The sequence below is a fragment of the Prorops nasuta genome, unplaced genomic scaffold (assembly GCF_024137725.1).
Source record: "Prorops nasuta isolate Cenicafe-Biocafe unplaced genomic scaffold, Cenicafe_Pnas_1.2 PNAS00006, whole genome shotgun sequence".
NCBI classification, from domain to species: Eukaryota; Metazoa; Arthropoda; class Insecta; order Hymenoptera; family Bethylidae; genus Prorops; species Prorops nasuta.
Genome location: NW_027116803.1, coordinates 7,944,909 through 7,970,497, shown reverse-complemented (window position 1 = coordinate 7,970,497; position 25,589 = coordinate 7,944,909). Strand labels below are relative to the sequence as shown.

The 25,589-nt window shown below is 40.8% G+C and overlaps 1 protein-coding gene across 3 annotated transcripts in view; it reads left to right on the top strand.

Annotated features, from left to right (window-relative positions):
• Nucleotides 1-23,640, top strand: part of Oct-TyrR (Octopamine-Tyramine receptor) — a 59,607-nt gene extending 35,967 nt beyond the window's left edge. For 2 of the 3 annotated variants that reach the window (XM_066728222.1, XM_066728221.1), the window contains 2 exons: nt 11,267-13,624; nt 16,878-23,640. In XM_066728222.1, the coding sequence (XP_066584319.1) occupies nt 11,281-12,561 (1,281 nt within the window). In that variant the 5' untranslated portion in view covers nt 11,267-11,280 and the 3' untranslated portion in view covers nt 12,562-13,624; nt 16,878-23,640. The remainder of the gene's footprint in view (nt 1-11,266; nt 13,625-16,877) is intronic. The other variant, XM_066728224.1, reaches the window with a different exon arrangement.
• Nucleotides 23,641-25,589: the final 1,949 nt, after the last annotated feature.

Here is a 25,589-nt window from a genome sequence, read left to right as displayed (position 1 = left end):
ACTGACTCGAGCTGATGATATAAAAGTCATTGAGTGCTACACTGATATGACAAGATAAATGTGACATTATAGAGTCTCAGAGTCACGCTACTCAATTTTTCGGCAAAGTATTACGTGAGATCAGTGAACATCGGTGAAATAAAATAAGAGGGAGGTATACAGAGTTTGTTGAAAACCTAAATTTCACAGAAAATATTTGCAATTTTAAATAGTTGATAAAATTGCAAATATATTAGGGTAGTTAGAAAAGAAAAGTCAATGTTTTTTCGTCGATCGCATAGAATTGAAGTTTCTTCCGAGAATCAGATGAAAATTTCTTAACAAACTTGAAGTCTGAGCTCAATTTTAAAAGGTTTCACCATTCACTTTAAAATTGTTTTTGCTTATTTTATAAAATAATGTACTGTATAGAACATGTTTAGTTATATAAAATAAAATACGTATAGCCAATTTTCTGTTATATTAAATTGTATAAAATGCTATATGCAAATTGATGTTAAACTCCGAATAATTACAAAGTTTAATTTTCAGAAAGAAACAGAGACGTATTAACAACAGGAAAAATTTTTAGTAAAAAAATGACGAAAAAATTAATAGCTTCACTTTACAATATTAAGCTGCACATGTCAACTTTGATGTGTGTGTGAGAAGTTTTATTTTAATGTGTAGAAACTAAATTTAATTGTGCAATAAAAAAAGTCGACATTTTTTTAATCATCCTATTTTTTTTTTTTTTTTTTATTGAAAGTAGTACAAAAATAAAAGTTATGTGAGCCAAACTTTATGCTGTTCGCACGAATATCCTCAATTGGCTTGACGTATAGCTTTGCCCGCGAAAACAAAAAACTCATATTTTCTTTTTACCATTGTAATTCTTATGTACATCCCCAAAGAGCGAATCTGTTTATGCGTAAGAACAGTGAAAGTATAAAGATAAATATCAACTTTTAAGGAAAAACTGCTATTTTCATCCTTTTTCCTTCATTTTTAAAACGTTATATTCAATATATTAGTTCAAACATATCTTCGAAACTAGTAGGTTCATCTTACAGAGAATTTTCTAAACTTTAAAACAAAAAAAAAGAACATCCAAATCGGTCGAGAACTTTTCGAGTTATATATCAGGTCAATTCGAAAAAAAAAAGTGGGTTGAGAAAAACGCGTTTAAAGTTTCTCCGCAGACAACACTATTACATTACGCACAGCTACAAAAGTCTCCATAACTCTGTAGGCGATGCGCGAATTTCGATGTAATATTATTAAAAGCAACAATTTGGAACTATATATATACTATCCAATTATTAAAAAAAAAAAAACAATTTTCAACCATTTATACAAGAATCTATTCCCCTTTAAATACATGCAAAATTAAATAAATACTTTAAAACAATTAGTCAAGAGGTGATAATATTTCAGCCTTGAGTAGAACTTTTAAGTTCATGTCATATCCCGCTCAAGGTCGTCACTTGCTGATAGATTCTGAACAGTACGAAAAGGCTACATTTATTATGCAGATGTTGTTTCTACAGCACAGAAAGCTTCCCCAGACATCTGCAGAATTTTCGAACGCCCTGTACAGAAACAAGGTGGTAATAAATCTTAACAGAAGCATCCCAGTGGGTTCTCAGGTTGAATTTTCAAACGAGATTTGACTTTGCGTTGCTTCAATTTAATATTATCTTGAGAAGTGGCTGAAAATAGGTTTGATACTGTGTTGTAAGCGGGTAAATTACTGGTTGTAGTGGATCGCTAATAAATTCGCCTGAAAGCGATAGTGGCGTCGTGTATGTTCCCATGTCCCATTATCTTTGGCAGTGAATGCCTCGTTAATGCGAGTTCAGTTGTCTGCTACGACTAACCCCTTCCCCCCCTCCTACACCACCCTACGTCGACAATCCCACTCACCTGTCATCTGTAAATTCTACCTGTGAATACTATCCTCCATCGCTCACTAATGTAATTAGAGGGAAAATTACTGCAATGCTATTATCAATCATGCAAACTAAATGGAAGTTATAAATTCCCTTTTTGTGTTACTACCACTTCCTATGATTCCTCCCATCAATATAAATCATTACATTATTCGATTCGTAATTCTAATCAGTAAAATAAATTTGTAAACTCATTTGCTAAATTTTAATCTGGAAAATGAAACTTGTTGTCGGATGCATTTCTGCATTTACGAGTTAATTTCTGTCAGTGTATTTGCTTGTAGCGATAAATCCATTCTTGTAATAACAATCCTCGAGGCGCGAATGTCGAGCAGGAAATGGTTGAGAGACAGTGGAGAATATCCAACCATGATTAGTAGTAGGCGACTTGTGCTATACCGAGTGTATTACGATTTTGCCAGTTGACTGGAAATGCTGAAATAATTTATGCCTGCTCTGTGAGATTCAATTTCCCAATATGAGGGACTGACATTTAGAATGCCTCAAAGGGTACGTGTGTGTGAGGTAATATTTGTTTAGCTAGGAAAAAAATAGCCATTGAAGATATGAAAATTTTTAAATAATACATTTTTGAGTGGAAATAGTAGGTTTTGAAAATATCCTCTCTTCGTGCAATAATTTTTAAGTTTTTATACTCTATGTTAAGGAGATATACATGTATTCTTATATGTATATATATATATATATATATATTTTCTTTTTAGGAAAATTAAAGTATGGCTGAGATCCTGCATATTATTTTCTCCCTTATGAAATCGTTCCATAATTATTATTCGGCCGCCATGATCAATTACCGACTCCACCTCGAAAGCAGTTCTTCGTTTTACGGCTGAATTCGGACGGTGAATGGAAAATACTCTGAGCAATCGATAGTTCCGGGTGGCAGGCAGAGTTCCCAATGCTCGATTTTACAAATGTGTAAAAACACTGAATAAAAATTTCGCTTTAACGTCGAGTGTCCTTCATTACCGATCGAGCAGGTTTCTGTCGAAAACTCAACGTTTTCTCCAGCGGGAATTTAAATGGAATTTTCTAATCATTCCGGGCAAAGTTTTTCTCTCTTTCTCTCACGCCCCTTGCTAAGTCCATTCGAGGCGTTCAATACGCACTCCGCGATCGACTCAATCCACAACCGCGCCCGTACAAATAATGGAATCCACGAGATTGCTGATAAGAGCTTCCACGTCGTCAACACGGAAGAATCAATTTGAAAAAAAGGAAAAGGTTGATTTTTAAATCACACTCTTCTTTTTGATAAAAGTCCCTTCTTCTCTTCAAATTTTCATAAATAAGGGAAACAAATAGCCAAATTAACGTAGTCGATACAAGTCTCGAGAAATGCATGGAAATAAGAGAAGTTGGGGCAGGTAAAATCACACTTGACTCGGAGAATCAAAGGCTCGATTGTCGTCGCGAGGTTCTTGTCTAATCAGGTGGTTGCCAACATTGCTGTACAATTTCGCGATAAAAGGAGGAGTCTTTGAGCGGAAAAGTGTAAAATTGGAACGCCGTGACGACGTTGTCCTCCCTCAGCTCGGCGTGGCAGAGGGAGAGGGACGTGACAAAAATGTGAAAAAAGGGTAAAAAGGCGCAAAGGGGAGTCAATTTCTGCAGAGATGACTTTGTCTTGGTGGCAGAAAAATTCGATGCACTTCAGTCTGGATGATGAGGTATTTGTTGAAGGTGGGAGAGGGGGTGGGGGTGAGGATCGGATCGGAAGGGTTGTTGGTTCTTTGATCTGGTAGCTTTTAAGGGGCGCTTTTAATCCGCGTTGCCAAAGGATCGAGTGCCAGACGAGCGCATTCACGAAGCACCAGGGGCCAATCGCAGCCTTCCACCGATATTTTCAGAGATAGATTATATACAAGGGACTCTCTGAAAAAGTCAACGAATTCCTTTACATGGGGAACGACTCGGAGAGCAGCCAATAAGCTCTCTGCTCGGCGAATGAATAGCTTTCAGTGATACGAACAAATATAAAATCATCCTGAATCCAAGACATATCCACTGGATTGAATAAGGGAGGAAAATGTACTTTACCCCTGTCTAATGTAATATCTCTTTGTAAGCGCCGATGGAGAGAGAGAGAGAGAGAGAGAATGCTGAGCAAAGAAAAGATATTTTCTTCTCGGACCGATCTAATACTGTCATTACTACTTGGCCAATTTTCCTCTCATCCTATAGCTTCCTCCCAGTGACGTCACGGAGCAACTGGTTCACGTCCATGTGGTCTTATTTCAGTTAGAGACGTTTCTACCCAATTATTTATGTCCCCTTCGCCTCTTCACCAAGCAGCCTTTCGAGCACCACAGCAATTCTTGCACATTAACACACGATCTATACATACATATATAGAGATACGGTTTTCACATGCATGCCAAACGAAATCCCTGGAACCCTGATGCATCCGCCCTCTGTAAATTGACTTAATCAATATTTGTCCGAACGCCTCCACTTCTAATCCGGATAATAAAGTTTGATGTCAACCGAATAGCTGCAGGAACTTCAAAATCTTCCCACCTTTCAGTAATGTTGGTAATTAATTCCTCCCCAATTAATGGCCACGTTAAGAATCTCGCTTAATAATCTTCCATTTTCGTCGACACTTTAATCTATCCAAATCCCAAAGTTCGCCCCGTTCGAAATCCTCGTCTCTTCGTTATAATATTAATTGACCGAGCGCATAATGACGAAATAATATATTATCCACTTTTCGGTAATTCGCGTCTCCCTTTTTATTCGAAAGGGTCTTTTTGCAGCGGAAGCCGATCCTCATTAAAATACGCTGTATTAAGATAATAATTCTTTGTTTATATCGTATAATGAGAGAAGGATGGAACTCTGTTCCGCTTTGCAACGATAGCGACAGATTTTGCTTCCATGATTTTCACGCAGGATAGAACAAAGTCATTCCTTCCTATTTTTAGATTAATTTTAATTCACGTAAAAGAACTTTGGTTTGTACAGCGATAAAAGCAGCTACCGTGCAGTTTCCGAAATAAAACTTAATTTCACTCCGCAGTTTTTCAGCAAGGACTACTTAGAGAATCCTGCACATTTAATTAAACGTTAACTCGTAGCAGGATAACTCATTCTTTGCTGCGGAACCTCGCTTGATAATTGGCCATACAGAGTTTAGTACTTTGAGAAAAAATTCCACTCTTCTGTGTGGTAGAATTTTATTGTTTCATCGAGCCATTTGTTTGTACACGGGGGGAAATGACGAACGCATCCTTAAATGTGACAGGGAATGGGTTACCAGCAATTTTCAGTGATAAAACTCGCTGAATGGTCGTCCCTGGTGATATTGGCTGATTTTCGCAGACCTATACTACTTCGGTATGTCATATTCGATGAAGCTATTTGCGCGACTTTTAACAACACAACGCGACGTGCTAGTTATAAATGACTGATAGCCTTTATTATGTACCAATCGTTATTCGCGAGTCACACGCGTTGAATATCAGGACGCATGGGAGGGACGAAGCCAAGACGAAACCAAGACGAAACGCTCGGGGACTCTCGGACCAATCATTGATATTACTACTGCGAAATAATTTCCAAGACTGATTGAGCAATATACCTGAAGAGTCGGCACAAAAACTCGCAGATTGGAAAAAGGACGCGTAAAAAGATTGGATGAATTCGGTTTGTATAGAAATGGAATAAAATCAAGTCTGAAAAAACCGAGAGTTTTCCCTTCGTTTAAGAATTCTTTCTCATCGTTGTACCCAGATTGATTAGAACGCTTCGGTGTAAAAAGGAAAATGCAACCTACTGATAATCAATTTTCAAGTTAAAGCTGGGCTGGAGGTAAAAGCATTGGCTCTCATGTCAGTCGATGGACTCATCCTTTCGTGCTACCCTCCCCCCCCCCCCCCGCCCCCTCCTCACCTCCGCCAACCCCCACAACTCTCTTGCTCTCGTTTTTCGTTCACACATTTATTTCCACCCTATATACCCCTGCTCTCTTTTCTTCCTTTCCCCTCTCTCTTACTCTCCTTCGCACCCTCGCTCAATCAGCCCTTTAGAAACGATGGAGAAATTTTTCTGTCCACGCCGAAACCACCCTGCTAAACAAGATCCAACAGATTTTTCCTCCACCATTCTACCCACCTTCCTGCATTTATCACAAACTTTTCTTACATCTCTCATCCAACAGACTTTGAACTTCTTCCCACTTACTTAATTAAAATTTCTCGTTTTTTCGTTTAATACAAATTTTAAAAGCACAGTATTTTTTTCAGTGCTGTAATTTAATCTTGAATAGATAAATAAAAAACTAAACGTGTGATATTTTTGTCACAACAGTTATGGTGTATAGCGACGAGGGGTTCGAGCGATTGATCGAATCCTTCGAGCGAGCTAGGTTTCGTGTTCCAGTCCGGGATCTTTCTCGCGAGCTTTCGCGTATGTAATTTGCATGAGATTTTTCTTACACGTACAGGAAATGGCCATACCTACCTATAGCGGAAGTTTCGCCAAGGCTTTTTGCTCGGCGCTTTTGTCCGGGTCTTCCTCAAAAGTTTTTCATCCAGGATCTTCTGGCGTTCTTCGTTCTTTTGGCCAGGATTATTACGAGACATTTTTAGCGTGCTTTTTGTCCCCAGCTTTTTCCGGGTGTTCGCTTTTACCGGTCACGGCAGGCTTGCTCTCTTTTGTCTAAGATAAGGCTTATACTTACCCGGCTCCTTCTCCTCTCGTATTCCTTTGGAAAATGCTTGCTAAACATATGCAATTCCTGCAGGAAGCTAGGTTGGGAGGAGGGGGGGGGGGGTTGCGTACTTCACGTTACGCTTTTAGCGCAGATAAATATGAAACGTGCCCCTGCGCAATACATTCAGATTGAAAAACTGCTGCTACGTTCTTACACTCCACTCCCCCCCCCCCCCCCCCATAGTATTTCCTTTATTTTCCATTCAACACGACACCGGCGAACCAGAAACTTTATACACGATTTTTCATTCTTTCACAATCCTGCCTCTTTCTCTACGAGTTATCCTTCAAGCCCCAATCCCAACATCCCACCTAACCTTTACAAACTCACCCCTATTTTTCTAAGGAAAAATACATGTGACGAAACTCTAGGAAAAACACAACACAATTATCCACTCTATGTACTCTTCGTATCTTTGAATTATTTCTTATCTTATTTTAATCTCGTTCCAAGAATGGCATCAATATTCTCCGGATAAACAACAAATATTAAATTACCGAAGCCACCACTCTAACGCATTTTCCATTTTCCTTCCTTCCGTCTCCCTCGAACGGGTTAGTTGATAAACAAAAATAACCGTATACGTACGGCCTGGTATTTTTCGAGCACAAAACCCTGAAGAGAATCGAACAAAGGCGTCGCAAATTTTTGTTCGCCGCGCAATCGCTTGAAATTTCCCGGATTTTATTGTTTATCATAGTCGACTGATTCGTGTAAAAAAGTTGATCCATTCAAACTGATAAATTTTTGCTGTGATTTTTTCAGCTAGATTATTATTATTGTTATTACCTATCGTGAGAGAAAAATCCGGGACGAATTTGACTCGCTGAAACCAGCTCGAGATGATCCTGTCAGGACTGATAATTACCGCAAGAGAGAAATTTCCTCGTGAAATCGAAAGTCCTTGGATCTCTTTTCGATATTAAAATACGTTATGGCATCGTTCAGTACTGGAAAATCTATGCCAGCTTACGTCATCTGGCAGGGTCGACGAATATTATTCATAGATTCGCCACTATCCCCGTATATGGAAGGTAGATTGGGCGAGGTTGGTTATGAAAAATTCCGAGCCAATGTACTGTGTGCAGGCTGGATTGAAAATGACTGGGTTTTTAATTACTTAGCGATTCGTTAGCGACGGCTATTCTCTACTGGCAAAAATACGTCATTGAATCGTGCAGCCACCACGAGGAATATCCCACTTCTTGGATTTGTCCCGAGGCAGCCATTTTGAAAGCTGCCGCATAAATGTCACATCAGTCATTGTCGAATGCTTTCGCTACTTTTTATTATAATGCTCGCATCGCGCATTTCAATGGACAGTTTATTGAGATACGTTAATGCATCCGCGTTGGGATCTTCGATGTTGAATAGCCTGCAGCAGAGCGCGGGGCTCCGACAGGCGATACCGCGTTAAAACCAGCGATAATTGCAATGATTGCTTCGTGTCTTCGACCCCGTTCATATATATGTATGCACCAACCGTCGACCCCTTCCCCTTCATCCGGAGTTTCCCTAGAATTTCCCTCATTCAATAATGTCCGACTTAACACCCCTTGTACTACTTATAATCTATATAGCATCGAGCAACGTCCGGCCCAACGTTGCTCGTACTACTCGATCCATTCTCTCGTCATGTCGGACTCGACATCCCTCGTACTACTTACATCATTCCTTCGCGATGACCCTCCAACAATCTTCCAGAATCACCGGATAAACTCTACTATTTTATCCTCTCCCTCGCAATCCCTTTGCCAGGATCTTAATCCTGCACTATTTTCTGCTGACTTTTCTTACCCATGCAAAATCTCTATAAGACTCTCCCTGATTCAATAATGTCCACCTTGACACCCCTTGCTCCACTTGATATAAAGGAACCAGTAAGGTCCGATACAGCGTCCCTCGTACTACTTACATCATTCCCTTGCGATCTCCTTCTATATATAACAATATTCCAGGATCACCGCATAAAATCTTTATTCCACGGTCTCCATCGCAATCCTATATCACCGTGAGGATCTTAATCCTGTGGTTTTTTCTGCTGACTTTTCTCACCCAAAATCACCAGAATTTTCCTGATTCAATAATGTCCGCCTTAACACCTCTCGCACCACTTAATTTATAGCATCGAGTAACGCCCGACCCAGCATTCCTTTTACTACTTAATCAATTCTCTCCCCGTGTTCGACTTAACATCTTTCGTACCAGTTACATCTTTTTCGCGCGATGTCCTTCTAATAATCTTCCAGGATCATCGGATAAAATCTCTATTCCACCCTCTCCGTCGCAATCCTTTCGCCAGGATCTTAATCCTGCAGACTTTTATGCTGACTTTTCTTACCCAAGATTGTTATCTTGCTGTTTTACGAGCGTGTCCTTTTCCTCGGTGATGTCTTACACCGGATATCCTAGTCTTCCAGGTCCTTCGTTAAAAAATTTAAGGACCTCGTTTTTTTTTTTTTGTAATAACTTTAAAGTTTTTATTTGATTCGTTCGCTGCTCCACTGTTTTATGCGTGCAGCTTGTCCTCTTTTGTACACTAGAGTTATTGCTTCTCCCCTGTAATCGCTCCAAATTTTTTCTCCATATTTCGTGCTATACCGATGGCTGTCTATACTAGTACGTGTCTTCTCACTGGTACCTTACGCTGTTTCGTATAATTGTCACAAACTGTTTTATCGATATTATGCATTATCCCACCGTTTTATGTTATATATCTAGATGATATTTTCAACATTTAGAAGCATCGCATTTCACGCCCTTCCTTAAAAACTTTCGCTATTACCTATACGTAATAGTCATTGCAATTTTTTTATCAATATCATGCAATATCCTGCTGCTTTATGTATACGCGTTATTATCCACGATATTGACTTGTATAGTGGGAATCATCGTCTTCCACATCGTTTCTTAAGAACTTTCGCTATTACGTATACGATCATTTGAAAATTTTTATCGACAAAATGCATTATCTCTCAGCTTCAGGTACGTGTTATTTTTCTCCATTGTACCTTATACGTCCGGAATCATCGAGCTCCAGGTCCTTCCTCAAGGACTATATATCGCTATTACATAATAGTCATTCAATTTCTTTTTTTTATCAATATCTCGCATCAACCTGCTATTTTATATACGCGTTATTTCAGTCGACAACAGTGCCTTGTACACTCAAAGTCATTATCTTCCACATCCTTTCTCAAGGACATTTACGTTTACGCATAGTAATTCTAAATTTGTTTTATCGATATCGTGTCTTATCCTGCTGCTCCATGCGCATGTCATTTTCTTCCACACCCACAATCATTATCCTCCACATCCTTCCTCGAGCACTCTAGCTCTATTACATTCACACACACACACACACACACACACACACATATATATATATATATGTAATCACTGGAAATTTGTTATCGATATCGCGCGTTATCCCGCTTCCTCGTTCGCACCTAATTTTTCACAGAATTGTGTCTGAGTGACGAATTCGATCATTGTCCCTGGCGTGCTTCGTTAAGGACTCTCGCTTCTTCGTATAATCACTCCGATTTTTTCTCACTATCGTTCGATGGAGCCTCTCGTCCAGGAACAAGCGGGCCGGCTTCTGCGCAGCTGTGCTTTTCCAAGGAACGATGATACATCGACCCCTTGATCGCATCGCACAGACTGGTCGTCCAACGTTGACTTTTTTTCCTCATCACGATCCGTCTTGGCAGGGGGAAAAGTATGACAAGAATTATGTCGACTGGAGAACGGTAAATCAAGTTGTTGCTGGGTGAAAAAGGAGGGAAGAAAAGACTATGAATAAAGAATAAAATGGAAACTATCGAAGTTCCCGTTTAACCAGGGGTTAGTAGCTTAAAGCCGGATGTTCCAAGACGTGCTCGAAATTTATTCAAAGCTCGTCGTTCGACGCAACGTGGCCAACAATTTATCTTTCCCAAATGCAGTTGATGGGGGGTTTGGGAATTAATGAGGGAGGATGGTTGGGTAGCATTAATCAAGGCTTCCAATGGTACTTTAATAGATGCTCAACGGCATGGGCTTTCCAATAGTGGTCTAATTGTTGGTTCCCTGCGAGAGGACCCCACTGTCAGACCACTCAAACTATCCGATAATAGTTTAATAATTAACTCCTTCGCTCGCTCGTTCGCTCGCTCGCTGTCTCTACCCATTCAAACCTCGACTCGACAACAAATTCTTATTAATATTGACACAACTGCGGAGAAGGACGAGTCCAATTGAGAAATGCTAACATATCTCTCCTGTTCGAGAGACTCGTGTACAATTAACGATCAAAGTATGCAATATATACATATATTATACACTCACCAGACGATTCCCAATAGTGGAGGAAACCAGTTTGGTTTCTAACAACACAATTAAATACTAATAATTGGTTCTCTATACCAGGGGTTTCGATCGATCCATATATATATATAGTACAAAGCAGTTTACTTTTGTTGATGTTAACTAAAGTATAACATATATATATATAGTAAAGTTTGTGCGCCAGAGGGAGGGGTTGTGGAGGCTTGACGCATTACACATAATTTTATACGAATTTCCATGGCTGATAGGAGGGGATGATTGATTACAGGAGGTAGCTTCGGGATGAACTCGAGCGGGGAATCCGGCGGGACGATGTCGGAGGACTACGACGTGACCATGTCCGGAGGATGCGGCCCGCCGGAAGAGGAAACGGGCTCGAATCTGCCGACGTGGGAAGCAGCGGCAGCATCGATGACCTTGGGCTTCCTGGTGCTGGCGACCGTTCTGGGGAACGCCCTGGTGATCCTGAGCGTGTTCACGTACAGACCACTGCGAATCGTGCAGAACTTCTTCATAGTGTCGTTGGCCGTGGCGGACCTAGCCGTGGCGATCCTAGTGATGCCCTTCAACGTGGCTTACCTACTCCTGGGGAAGTGGGTCTTCGGGATTCACCTGTGCAAGCTCTGGCTCACCTGCGACGTCCTCTGTTGCACCGCGAGCATCCTGAACCTGTGCGCGATCGCCATGGACCGTTACTGGGCGATCACGGATCCGATAAACTACGCCCAGAAGAGGACGTTGAAGCGTGTCCTGGGAACGATCGCCGGCGTGTGGATATTGTCGGGAGCCATCAGTTCACCACCCCTGGCAGGCTGGAACGACTGGCCGGAGGAGTTGGAGCCAGGGACCCCCTGTCAACTGACCAGGAGGCAAGGTTACGTCATCTACTCATCCCTCGGTTCCTTCTTCATCCCCCTCCTGCTGATGAGCCTGGTCTACCTGGAGATCTTCCTGGCGACGAGGCGGAGGCTGAGGGAGCGGGCACGGCAGAGCAGGTTAGGCGCCGTTCAATCTACGAGGCACCGGGAGACCGACGACGCCGAGGAGTCGGTCAGCTCCGAGACGAATCATAACGAGAGGTCAACCCCCAGGTCGCACGCGAAACCCTCCCTGATCGACGACGAACCGACCGAGGTCACGGTGGGCCCGGGTGGTGCTGTCAGCGTGTCCATGAGTGCGTCCACCAGGAGGCTCGAACGCGGCGGGACTTCCGGTACCAGTCAAGCGACCGCTACCACCGTGACCACTGCTACCAATAACACTACCACCACTTCCACCACGGTCTATCAGTTCATCGAGGAACGCCAGAGGATCTCCTTGTCGAAGGAGAGACGCGCTGCTAGGACCCTGGGGGTCATAATGGGTGTCTTCGTTGTCTGTTGGCTACCCTTCTTCCTCATGTACGTCATCGTGCCCTTCTGCCCCGCTTGCTGTCCTTCCGACAGGGTAGTCTACTTCATCACGTGGCTCGGTTACGTCAACAGTGCTCTCAACCCTCTCATCTACACCATCTTCAACCTGGATTACAGGAGGGCCTTCCGGAGGCTTCTGCACATACACTGAGCAATCTCTCTCTCTCTCTTCCGCGAACGCACACATTGGATACTCCTCCCTATAGATATATATATATATACATGTATATATATATTTTATCTCGCTGCCCCTCTCTATTTATACCTACCACCCCAATCAATCCTTTCCCCTCGATGTTGCACCAAACCTTACGTCGCTGTTTTATCCTGTCTCTCCATATCAAGTGTTTCTCTCTCTATCTATCTATCTATGTCTCAATTTCGAGTTGCCTGCCAATGCTAACAAGGGTGCCTCATGGAATTCCGAAGACTGGAAATCAATGAACGACTATTAGAACAAAGCTCCAATGGTTGTGATGCATGTTGAATTTTTGCTCTCTCTCTCTCTCTCTCATCCCCCCCCCTCTCCTCTCTCTCTCTCTCTCTTACCTTCTCTCTCCTTCTCTCCATCTCTCATCAGTCGGCGAGATTGTTCAATGTGAAACTACGTGGCATTGGCTCCATTCGTGGGAATCGGAAGTGACAGTGGACGTCGTTGGAATTCTCGTGCCAAAAGAATGTTATTGGGAGAAGGAGAAGGAGAAGGAAGAAGGGGAACGCGGTGTGGTTTTACGTAGGAAGATAAAAGAGATCGAGACCATTGACCCAAGTAGAAATTTACAACCCCCTAATCCTGTCCAATTGGAACTCACTCCTTGCCTGACATGGAGAGAGTGGAACTTGGCTCGCGCGAGGCCAAGTTTCTCGCTGGAACGAGAAATGATCCTTGATAAAATGGAATTTGGGGATATTTTTCTTATTATCAACGAGATTCTGGGCTCGCAGGACGAGGATGAAATAAACGGAAAAGTATGTGCACCGTTCTGATAAGGACTTGCGGAGTGTAGCCACCACGAAACTTTCTCATCCTGTCTTCGTCGTCGTCGTTGTCGTCGTCCTGGCAGATAATAATTGCTTCTTCATCTTCTTCCTATTACGACGTTCGGTATCCTTCTCCTCTGCCAGGAAAAAATACTTCACTGCAGGATCCTTGGAATTATCCATGGTCGACGTCCCAATGGCACACGAGAACGACGACCACCATGAATTCCCAGGTAGGTGAAAAATTTCTCATCCCAATCACGTTTTAGATTATTCCTCCTTATTTAGTCGCGACATTTTTGTTCCTTATGTTTTTTAATTTTTCCACTTTGGTATTCAGAGCCTCGGTGTGTTTAATGCGATAGCAAAAGGATGAAAGGATTAAGGCAGGAGAATGGTGACCGCGGAAAGAACTTTGTATCGAGGAAAACTATTTTGATGCCAACTCGAGAGCTCGGTGCGTGGGTTTTTATGAAAATTTTTCAAGAAAAAAATTACGTAGCAGACGTGGCACCTCATGTATATGCATAACATATTTATCCGAATCCTCGGGTTATTTTATTGCGAGTGAAATATCTGAACGCTACAATGGAAAGCTGGAAATTCAAGCTGCCTCTTGCAATCTCAATAAAGTGAGAATTTTATAGCTGAACGATAAAAGCTGTGCACAAAGGTATAGACTTGCAAAACACACACTGGTACACACACACGCGGGCGTCGTATAAGTATCGTTAGTTTTTAATTTGTAAATTTCGAAGGCTGAAAGACGGGCCTCGTTGGTGCCATTTTTGATTTTGGAGCATTAATCTCGAGCGAATCTTTACAGCCCCATCTGGACATTTATCACCAATTGGAAAACTCGAATGAAATCACTTTCCTACAGGAAACTCTTATTTTTTTTAATTCCTGCGTAGATTTCCAGAGGAAAAATACGAGTCTTGTGTTCGTGCCATTCCTTGTTTTATGGCATTAGTCTCGGTCGAATCTTTACAGTCATCCGAACATTTATCACCCATTGGAAAACTGGGATGAAATCATTTTCATACAGAAACTGCCACTCTCTCCAACTTTCCGTCAGAGAATGCGATGTGAGAGTTATGGGAAAACATTTTTCGATATGCTGTTAAGTGAAAATGATCATCGAAGATCCTTTATAGCCATCGTTTGTTTCAGGAGCTTTTACACGTTTGCGAGAGCCCCTCTCGCTCTCTCTCACTCTTTAAATCATACACACACACACACACACACACAGATTCTCTCTACGTTTTCTTCTCTCTCTTTCCTCGATATCTCTGTCCCTTCCTGGAGCGAGATAATTTACGACGAAAGCTTGAAAATTATTCTTCTTAGCATCGTTAGTGCAGTTCGTGACATTAATTAATCATATTTGTTATTGTAGTAATATCGTTGAATTTTAATGTACCTACTACCAAATTTCGACCCATGTTAATTATTCAACTATAGTGCCAATCCTGGCGTTTGTTTTCATTGCACGTTAATTTGCTCAAAATTCAGTTTCACTGACGTCATAGAGTTTTAGAATTAAACTTCTTAGAAAATATGCTGCCGGATTATGGCTCCAAGTAATTACTCGATCCAGACAAAGATGCAACATTTTTTCTTACGTGATAAATAATAGTTAGTTTCGCATCGATCAAACTGGAAATTTCATACATCAATCATCATGTATACTCGAAGTTTCTTGGATGTCGATAAATACGCGCGTGAATTCATAACATTTCCAAAGTATCCATCGAAATAATTCATGAATTTGAGCTTCGAAATTTCCAAGCGGTCAGCCACTAATTGGTTTGAATTTCTGCGGCCGGACAGTGGTGGGATTTGGATTAGGATTGAACTGCAGTTAAGAAAATAGACCATCGACCAACTAGACTAAACTCCGGAAATTTGCACGATTTTGCGCTGTTCGATCGTGAAAAATAGATTCCCACTACCAACGACCTTGAAATTTCTAAATCTCGTCAAAAAAATCATGTACCACTTTCTCCACTTCACTATATATATACATATACATGAACAGAATTGATTATCGCAAAATTATTGCAGGAACGTTGAATGGCCTAATTTTTCGAATTAGTTTATAATGCAGGATCTTAACAAGGATGTAACTTTGAATCGAAATTGGCGAAGTTTAGGAATATTGCTGAATGGTTGGTCTTGAGTCAATTGCGGAATTCGAAGCAGCGTTCATATCGAGTTTTCCGCCTGGCTGTGCGAATTAATTAGTTGACTTTGGCGTTATCTTTTGGCATCTACGGCGCACCCGATGAATATCTGCGACATCCGCGGGACAATAGTTGAATTTTGTTCAGGAAACATTCGCGTAGTCCCCAAAGAACAATTGGGTGAATCACCTGAGCCACAATTAGGCAAGTTTCGCGCGGGCGTCGAGCAACTCTCTCGAATTGTGTCGTGTCCCTGTTATCGCAAAACTAGCTCGAGCTAATGCTTATAGTCCTTGGCTTGAAAACACACGGACTGTGCATCAGGGTTACACTACTATATATATATATATATATATATATGAAATTCTGACACTTTAATCGTCGAATCGTTCCATTACATCCTCTTCAATTTATCTCTTACTTTTGTATACTTCAACTTTTCTCTCTTTTATTCATCCCCCCCCCCCCTCCTCCTCCACCCTATACCCCATCTCTATCCGTCTCTGCCACTCGTCTATTTAATCGACTAATTAAATTCTCCCATGCATTTCTTTATATATCGAAATAATTTATCATTCCACCATACTCGCTCAACAGTTTTTCCCTTTTGCAAAACTTTCGACACTCATTCCTCGGCTCGGTTCCGGCGGTGATCCTGAGAGCCGGAACGTGACGTCCACTCGACGAAATTGAAATATTTCACGAAACTCCGACGAATACAAATGAATTCCTTTAAGAGACCTTCATCTATCCTGAAACGAGGCTTCGCTAGGAATTCGGATCTCCATCGTTTGGAAACTTACTCGCAAACATTCTGGATAAACGAGAGAACTCTGTTTGCACAACGTTTCGGAGGAGTCAATTCTGTTTAAAGGGCTAACAATAGTTATTTAAAAAAAATAGGGGAATAAAACTCGCTGGAAAATCTTGTAATATTATGTGGGAAAGAAATGGTACGATCAAACATCGAGATTTCTACTGAAAAAATAATCATCCTCGATGAAAGGGCGGAGGAGAGGGATGAGGGGGACAATGAAAACGAGGCTAGTTTCTCTCAATACAGGTTTGCCAAAGTTTAAATAGCCAAGGGGCCCTCGGGTGAGCTTTCCTCTCTTTGATCTTTACGGTTTGATCTTCCCTATAACGACGCAGCTACAAATTTTTGCTTCCCATTAACCACTGAATGAGATAGATCAGCATGCATAAAAATTCCGAGACTGCGAAAATTTCATAGAAATTATCATTTTTTGCATCTGCGTTAAATTTTTCCGCTATTAATTATTGTTCAACGGTGTTTCAGGCTGTTTGAAGCTGAAGCTGATGGAGTAGAGGGGGAACTGAGGGTGGGAGCTGTCCAAGTGCACGCTTGGAGAGGAAGGAGAAAAACATACGGAAGTTCCGGCGGGCGAGGGCCAGCAACGAAGCTCGACGTTAGCCAATCAGATTTTAAGCGGAGCAAATGGCGTTTACGGATAGGACTTTTCTACGAAATCGACCAAGATTCCAATTAAGGCGTTTTAGCGGATAATATATTATTGTATCGTAGTTGGTATAATCGCGGCACGTTTATCGGTCGAACTTGCGGAAAATTTTCTCTCGGAGATAAAGCACCCTTGTATTACTAAGGGAGGGGGGGGGGGGGTCACCAAGTGGTATTAAACGATTCTTGAGAAAAGATCGTCGGACCAAAACGCAAACTCGTCCATGCTGAAATTTATAGGCGTCGCGCACCACCCAATTCGCACTTTTATTTATGCCAATTGAATAATAATGAAAACTGAGCAATCGCGTGGCTGTTATCTCGACCCGAGTATCCGATCAAAGAGACTCGCGTTAAGCGTCTCATCGTCATAATTTTTCCGAGGAATATTAATAAAAGGGTGAAAGCTATTCGCGAATAATAAACACAATTAAAGCTCTGTGAGTATTCTCTTTTTATCGAAAGGTACCGAGCTTTTCAATGCAAAAGCTCATTTTGAATTAACGATGGAAGCGAAAGATGAATTTTTCAATGATGTAAATCAATGGGGATTTACCATTATATCAAAGCCAGTCCGTGCATAGTTGATCGCTGGGTATAGTCGATTTAACTTTTCGCAAAGTTTTTCCCCGCAAAATTTGTCTAGTTTGCAATTCAATGCGCTTTTAGTGGAACGTCTCTCTTTGCGTACGCGCGCAAACACCGCGAGCATTGAGATTGATTGCGCGTGAATGATATCTACAATTTGTAAACAATTGCTCCTACCAAATCCAGATGGCATTTTTCACCACGCACATCTCCCCCCCCCCCCCCCCCCCCACCTTTCCTCTCTCACGTTCGTGTCTCGTTCCCCACCCCACACCTGTCAATCTCGTAACGTTTCAATCGTTTTCACTGAACCAATCCACGACGCTTTAAAATTTTCCACCGACGTAGTGGAAAAATCAGTTCTGCCTCGGCTTACAAAAAAAAAAAAAAAAAAAAAACATTTCTCCAGAAAAAAATCTCTCTTTCGCGGGAGCTAATAATTGTGAGAGGCTTTGAGCGTGTATCTTTTCAATTTTACGGATTATTCCTGAAGGAATTGATGCGTGAAGACGCGAGAACGTCTTTGCTTTTCCTGAGGGATCCGCGTGGATTTGGAAGGCCGTGAGGAATCTTCTTTTCATACAAAGAGGGAATCGTATGCATAAATCATGCTTTCGGGGTATCGACGATTGTAAGAGGAATTGATTTGTGGAGAGGTTCCAGTGGATGATAAAAATGAAAGGGGACGTGTGTCCTGGTTGTCGTGGCATATTTTAGTGCGTGGTATCATTATAAAAATACAGGAATGCTGCGGTTTAATCCCGGCCAGCCGGAGTAATAACTACGAGCCTGGAATAACTCTGAGATTGTCGCTGTGACGTCCCATCCTCCTCATTCTGTATCTTCTAATTGCTCTCATAATCTACATCCCCCCCCCTACCCACCAACTTCTCTCTCACGAGCCTTACCCCATTCTCCTATTATTTTTTCTCATCCCCCCACCCTGCGTTCCCCCTACTAACCCCCCAGCCCATTAATTATTATTCAAAATCCTTCTTACACAAATTGCATTATTTTAGTAGAAATTCTCCGATATTTTCGCTGCTTTTATCACAAACGAACGTTCTTGCTTTAATTTATCGCGTAAATCTTGTATATTTCCATTACAGGTGCTCTCGTCGTTATTATTTTAGTAGACAAATCGGTGCGATTTATTTATTGACTGTTTACGAGAGCACAGAAGGTTTTGGTCTCGGTTTACACTCGTGTAGCAAAACCCAGGCGTACTATAAAAGTAAAGTCGTAGGATAATCGTAAAAGCTTTCCAGAAAAGCGAATCGCACTCGTTTCTTCCGATCATTCGTTCGCTGCACGGCTCACCTTTTTATTCCACCGCTAGTTACTTTATCCTTTATCACCCATCAAACTGTATTCTAATTATCAAGAGCGAGACAACAATTTAATGGACGCTTGAGATAATGAAACAGTTTGGAGCTTCCTCGTATAAAACTCGTACAAACGAAATGTTAATTGACGAATAATATTATGCGGTAGATTTTATTGTAACTTTGTGAGATTGCAGTTTCGGCTTTAATTAGCCAAAGAATTCTTAATTGGCTGAAATTTAATCAGTATTTATAAATGGCACCGATGATAACAACAATTGTTTCCTACTCATATTTATCTGTACCACTGCAGTGTACATAGAAAAGACGGAATATTCTGTGAAACTTTATCAAATTTCACGAGCAAAATTTTAATTAACGTAATACCAAAAACCGATTATATTTTAATTATCTAAAGAATTCTCATTGATTAATGATAACGGCATGTTTATTATTCGAATGGCGCAAATAACAAATTTACAACGTTCCTCCGAGTAATTTTGCTATTCGGCGATTATAATCGGAAACAAAAGTTAAGTCCACGCTAAATATCAACAGCGGAAATACGCTAATCTTTAATTAATTGGCTCGAAAAATGATCAGTGATAATCGTCAATGTTTCATCCGGCATGTCATAAGATACATTGATCTGTATCACTTGCAATGTGCTAATAGAGATTTAACGAGGGTTCACCGGGTGTTTTGCGTACAATTTTCACGCTTTTATGAAAGCTCGATAGTTGGGTACTACTATAGTGGGGAAGGAAAGGGGTGAGGGGGGATAAGCACTAAATAATCCGATGTTCACCGTAAATCAAACGCCGGAAATCGATTTTGCGTACCACTTGGTGAAAGTCGTAAGTAACGATAGAAGTGATGAAATTTTGGAACTGTGGGGGGGGGGGCGACGTACGATAATCCGATAATCGTCGCCGCTTAATCATTTATTATCACTTGGATCACGGTTGTGAATTATTATTAATGAAATTCGAATTCTTTCGAGGGGCACGCGTGCCTTTCGAAGGCTGCTTGGCTGCTCGATTTTAAATATTTAAGCCAAAACACTCGAATGGTTGTGGTATAAGCATACGTCTATGTATATATATAAAAAATATATATATATATATATATACATAGGAACACAAGAAAAGCGATATATATGTAAATAATAATAATATATACAAGAATGTTAAGTCACTCCAGAAAATCCTGCGAATCTCTCAACGTTAACGAGCTTTTTTGCGACGAAGAGGCGAGTCGAGATAAACGATCGAAAACGTTCTCGACACTGATATTCCAATTGTAACAATTTTATTCTAATACACGATATCGTACGACACACACACACATGCAGATAGGAAAACACAAATGCCACCTCATACCGACAGAAATTCAAGAAAAATTCGGTTTTTGGTGCCATTCGTGGAATTCCTGGGATTGATCAGCATTCGTAGACCGTTTCATTAAGTTCGAGCGGTATATAGGGTCGATTAATCGAAGGAAATTGAGCAGTCGTGAATTGATAATCGAGAAAAAGTTTCGATGAATTTCTGGGCTGATTTGACGTTTACCAAAACTACGTTTAAATTGCCAGGGCGCTCGCGCGTGTGGCTAGGCAAACACCCACGTACGTGGTAGGTTGTGTGTCGCACACGCACACACACACACGCGGGCGCGTAAACATACACGAACAGGTTGGCTCTGCGAGTGTGAGTGCAATAAGAGTAAATGGGAGCTCCGAGGAGAGAAACTGGCGTGCGACACAGGAAGTTGCCATTCCCTCGAGTGCACCAAACTGAAAATAAAAAAGGTTACTCGATGTGTGTCGGAGTGGGGGGGGGGGGGACCAAAAGGGGTACGAGAGGAAAAATCAACTAGTGTAAGTCCGCGGGGGAAAAAGGAACGCTATTATATTATATATGATTATACGAGAGAAGAAAATAGGAGTACGACGCCCTCACACATACTCGAGGCACGCGTATGCACGAGGAAATAAGAAAAGGAATAAATAAAACTCAACCTCGCCTTCGTGGCGTGCTATAATAAGGTTGTGATAAGGTTGTGAGAAATAATTTCGTAGCCGTGCTACGAATGACACAAGTTTCTTAACTGTAAGAATAGAGAAGTATTATGCTCGACTCGAGACGCACACACACACTCACACATATATACGTGTACACTGTCCAATACAAAACCACCTTGCGATAGAACGATCCTCCCTATTCATTGGGGAAAGTAAAGCCATGAGCCACGTTCGCGAATCTCGTCGAAATTTTTGCCATTAGATATATTGCAAGCAATCAGTGCCAAATCGTACGAAAAACCTAGGAAAATTGCAATTTTAAAGAAACGTTTATTAATTGGAATTTGTTTTATTGTTAAACTGCTGGATAAACAATGTTCTTTTTTTAGTAGTGAAGTTACGAAGGGGGCTAATGGGAGATCGCTAGATCTTTCGTTGATTCGCATAAAAATATCAAATCTATAGTCTGAAGAGTGGCAGAAGAAAATGGTCAAAATTTAAAATGGCAAATCTCAAAATGCATTTCCGAGCAAACGCTATTTTTCCACTTGATGCTTCAATTATTTATACGCGAATCGTGTTTGCAATTAATTTAATAATGCAGTCTCATTTTCTGCTTAATCAAATATTGCAATTTTTCGGAATATTGTCGCTCTCTAGCGAATGTGCGACTGTACAGTTGATGGATGAAAATGGTTTAATTCGTCAGATTTAAATATTTCTACAAACAATGGACCACTGTACGTTACGAGATGAAGTTTTTTTTTCAATTTTGATTTCAATCAATCACAGTTTTCTTTCTGGTATTTTTATAGAGTTTTCGTTTACCTTTTGCAAAACAAACAAATTATTAATAATTTAAACTCATTTGACGAGATTCGTGAGACGAAAGACGACTGAGCCTTCTTGAATAGGGACAACATAACGGTGTACATAGACATATATATTATTATTATAAACAAATACATGAATATTTAGATATAAATCTATTAAATGGCATTGTATTACAATATTGTTCGCATTCTCGAACGCGAGCGTTTCAATCGTCACGAGACGCGAATTTGGAAAAATGTCAAATACCAACATTCGATCATTTTAATCTAATTTCCGGATTAGAGTCGTATATATTTTTTTTCAACACTCTTAGTGGGTATATTGCGAGATATTAGCGAAAGTTTCGAGGCCGGAAATGAACATTTCCGGTTTGACAAATCGATTGAATTTATAAGACCATTTTAGTTGTAGGGGAGGCGAGAATTAAGAGTTCCGGATCCCGATAACTCGCGGTGTACCGGAAGCGGAGGTCGCAGCGCAACTCGTGGCTCGAATTGAGAAAGGAATCTGCGAAGTGTGCAAATATTAATAGGGACTGGTCGCCCATATACGGAGAGCGTTAAGCTATTATACGTATATTATGAATATCTAGTTAAGTAACTAATACTCCGTTGGTTGTGATTTACAAGTATAGCAATACGTATACGCTTGGCAAATGTTCAAAGTTCTCGCTGCTCTCGATCCTCCAACACACCCCCACCCCCAACGCAATCTCTTTGCAAATACGATCCTTCGATTGTCTCTGAGAATTGCCAAAATGAAAAAGTCCAGCTACTCTTGGATACGAATATAAACACCAAGATTCGCAATGAATCGATAGTTTTCGCAAGCAATTAACCGTTTCGCCATTAATATTTCATCCCCCCTCCGAAAAAGTATTTTAATTGAATATATTTCTTGCTTGTCCGGGGCGTTTGTTATTTTTCTCTTTTTTGACAAACGAGTCACGTCATTTTCTTCTTGATGCGTTTATGAAACAAAAAATTGAATGAGCACGGGGGCTGAACAAACACTCCGTTCTGAATATTCGAATAGCAATTTTTCCTTCCAATCGATGGACGCCTGGGAGAGCGAAGCTTTTCACCCAAATGAAATAATATCTCTGTATTAATTAAGTTTTATTCGTGCAGGAGCAAAAAGAAACACGATATCGCCTACGACCGTAGGGGAAATAAATATTGAAGCTATAAAGCATGGAAAGAATTATGGATATAATTCCTCTTGTTCGAATGGACGTGGATAAGAAAGAGTTCGATTGAGACAGATTCGAGATAAAGGGGCTATTTTACCCCATGCTGTATTTTTTATCCTCTCTTATTTATACTTATCATATAAACGATAATTCATATAATTTTGGAAATAATTTATTAAAAGAAAAAAAGTTATTTAGAATTTCTTACAGCACTACATAATTGACCCATTCGTTGCACAAGGAAACTTCGAAGCATCACTATCACTGCTTCGTTTTTCTGCCACTAGTGCGCGAGTATTTATTATTCAGAGCAACTTTTAAAGCATTGAAAAAAGTCAATCTGATTACTCGTCCAAAATAATCGAGATTTATACATTTCGCTGGACCAGCGAGCGATGGAGTTCAATGACCTTTTCGAGGCTAGCAAAGTCAGCTGGAGGGAGCTCGGCTCGGCATCGACGAGTATACTCGTCATTGGCAGCGAAAGGGTTAATAAATGATATTGTTGACGAAAGGGAAAACTCGAGATAATTTGACCCACGAAACACCGTGCGGCCAAAGTAAAACGGTTCGTGTAAATGTTGTAAAATATAATAAGGTTATGGAAGATTAATTATCAGATCCCCAGGGTGTGGTGGTGGGGGGGGGGGGGGGGGGGTAAGAAGAATGTTGACCGGAGGAAAGGAGGTAAAGGGCGAGTCTTGCAAAGGGGGCTGCTGAAATGTGGATGAAGAAAGAGGGTTGGGGATGTATGTGTGGTGGTGGTGAGGAGGGGGTTGTCGTCTGTAAAGAGGATGCTGAAGGGGAGGGGGGGGGGGAGGGTTGGGTGCAGCAAGGACCAGAATGCAGTCGAGCGTTTCATGCGAGTCTGTCGCTTGGATGTGTAAATACTAAAATCGATTTAATGAACAAGAATAAATATGTGTGTATGAGTCGGAGCGCGAGTGCTGATGGTGTGAGTGAACGCTCCAAGTCCAGTGACAATTAAATACCCTCCCGCGGGGGACTTGCGTTGTGCGTGCTGTGTGTGTGTGTGTATGTGTTTAGCATGCAAAATTAATCTCTCTCTCTCTCTCCCTCTCTTTCTGTCTCCAGAAGACATCTTCCAATTTGCAGACCCAACCCTGTGTTACCCTTAGCGATTTCCTAAAACGAGAGCAACATCCTCCTGCAGATCGCTGGCCAAATAAATCTGAGGAACATGAGGAACTTACCTGATAAGCCGATGCCACTTGTCGTTTTAAAGTGTTCATACGATTAGAAGAAATTTGTTTATAGCTCGATTATATATATATACATACCTTTATTATTCCCATTCGTCGAACCTCCCATGGCTAATTGTTCGTTCTGTACAGCATTTGTCTACTGCGTTATTAAAATGGGAAGAAAATGATGTTGTTCATAGTTCGCTGATTAGTCGTCATTGTATTCGTATGTAATAACTTATTGTGTAAAAAGTTTGTATTATTAAAAAGATTTATCGTTGGAGGATTATACTTGTCTCTCGAAAGACTTGTGGCGATTCTGGAAAATATCATTTCAACTCGTTGCTCGTGCACTCGATAATTCTTGTAATCCTGTTGGTTTTTTCCACGTAATTCAAAGTCATACGAGAGTATTTCTAACGTTTGTTCAATTGGTTGATGATATTTTTTATGACTAAATTGTATTCTAGTAAAAAAATAGTTTCCCGAGACACGCGAGATGATAATAGGGTTTTGGATATTAAAAATATACTGATTACTTTGGAACGTAATGCGAGATACTTTTGCAGTCAAATCAATACTGTAGCAAGTATTTGCGTCACTTCACTTTGTTAGGATTGCTACTTTAACATAGATCGTACAAACATGTGTAGGTACCATCTGTGAGTAAAATGATATTTTGTTTATTTTTACCTCGAGTTTTATCCTATTTCTTGATATTCTTCAGCCACCAGCATTAACTGAAAATATTTTCCCCTGTTTTCTCTCTCTTTTTTTTTTTTTTTTTTTCTTTATTTCAGTCACTCTTAGAAGATAAGTCTTGAAATGAGTGTTACAAAGGCGCGCCATTTCTGGCAACATTCCAAAATCCCTGCTTGGCAGTGTTTAGCCAAAGAAACGCTTAATTTACCGACTAGCTAGCTAAGCTTAATAAGTCTCGATAATTGAATTGCTAATTAGCTTAAGAAATAAATTTAAAGGCGATGTTTTCCAATTTCTCTCCCTTAAAAACCTTCGATAACACCTCTCGAAAGGTGGTGTTAAGGGTATCCGGCATTTCTGGCAAAGTGGCAAAAATTTATTCCACGAGATTGCGAAAGTTTTAATCGCAGAAGGGACTAGTCGTTATTTTTCAATAAGCATTTATCGAGTTTTTAAGTACTTTAATAAGTTTTCCGTGCGTTTCGTCGAATGAGTGTAAGAGAACGGGTGTAACAGCGGGCTTGAGCTTCTGCTGTTATTGCTAAATTCCTGTTTGTCATGCTTATTCTCTCCTATAACGCTGTGCTCAATCGAACGTGTATACTTGGCAAAGGTGGCCGTGTAATGTACGATAAACGTGTTCAGCGAGAAACGCGTTTGTGT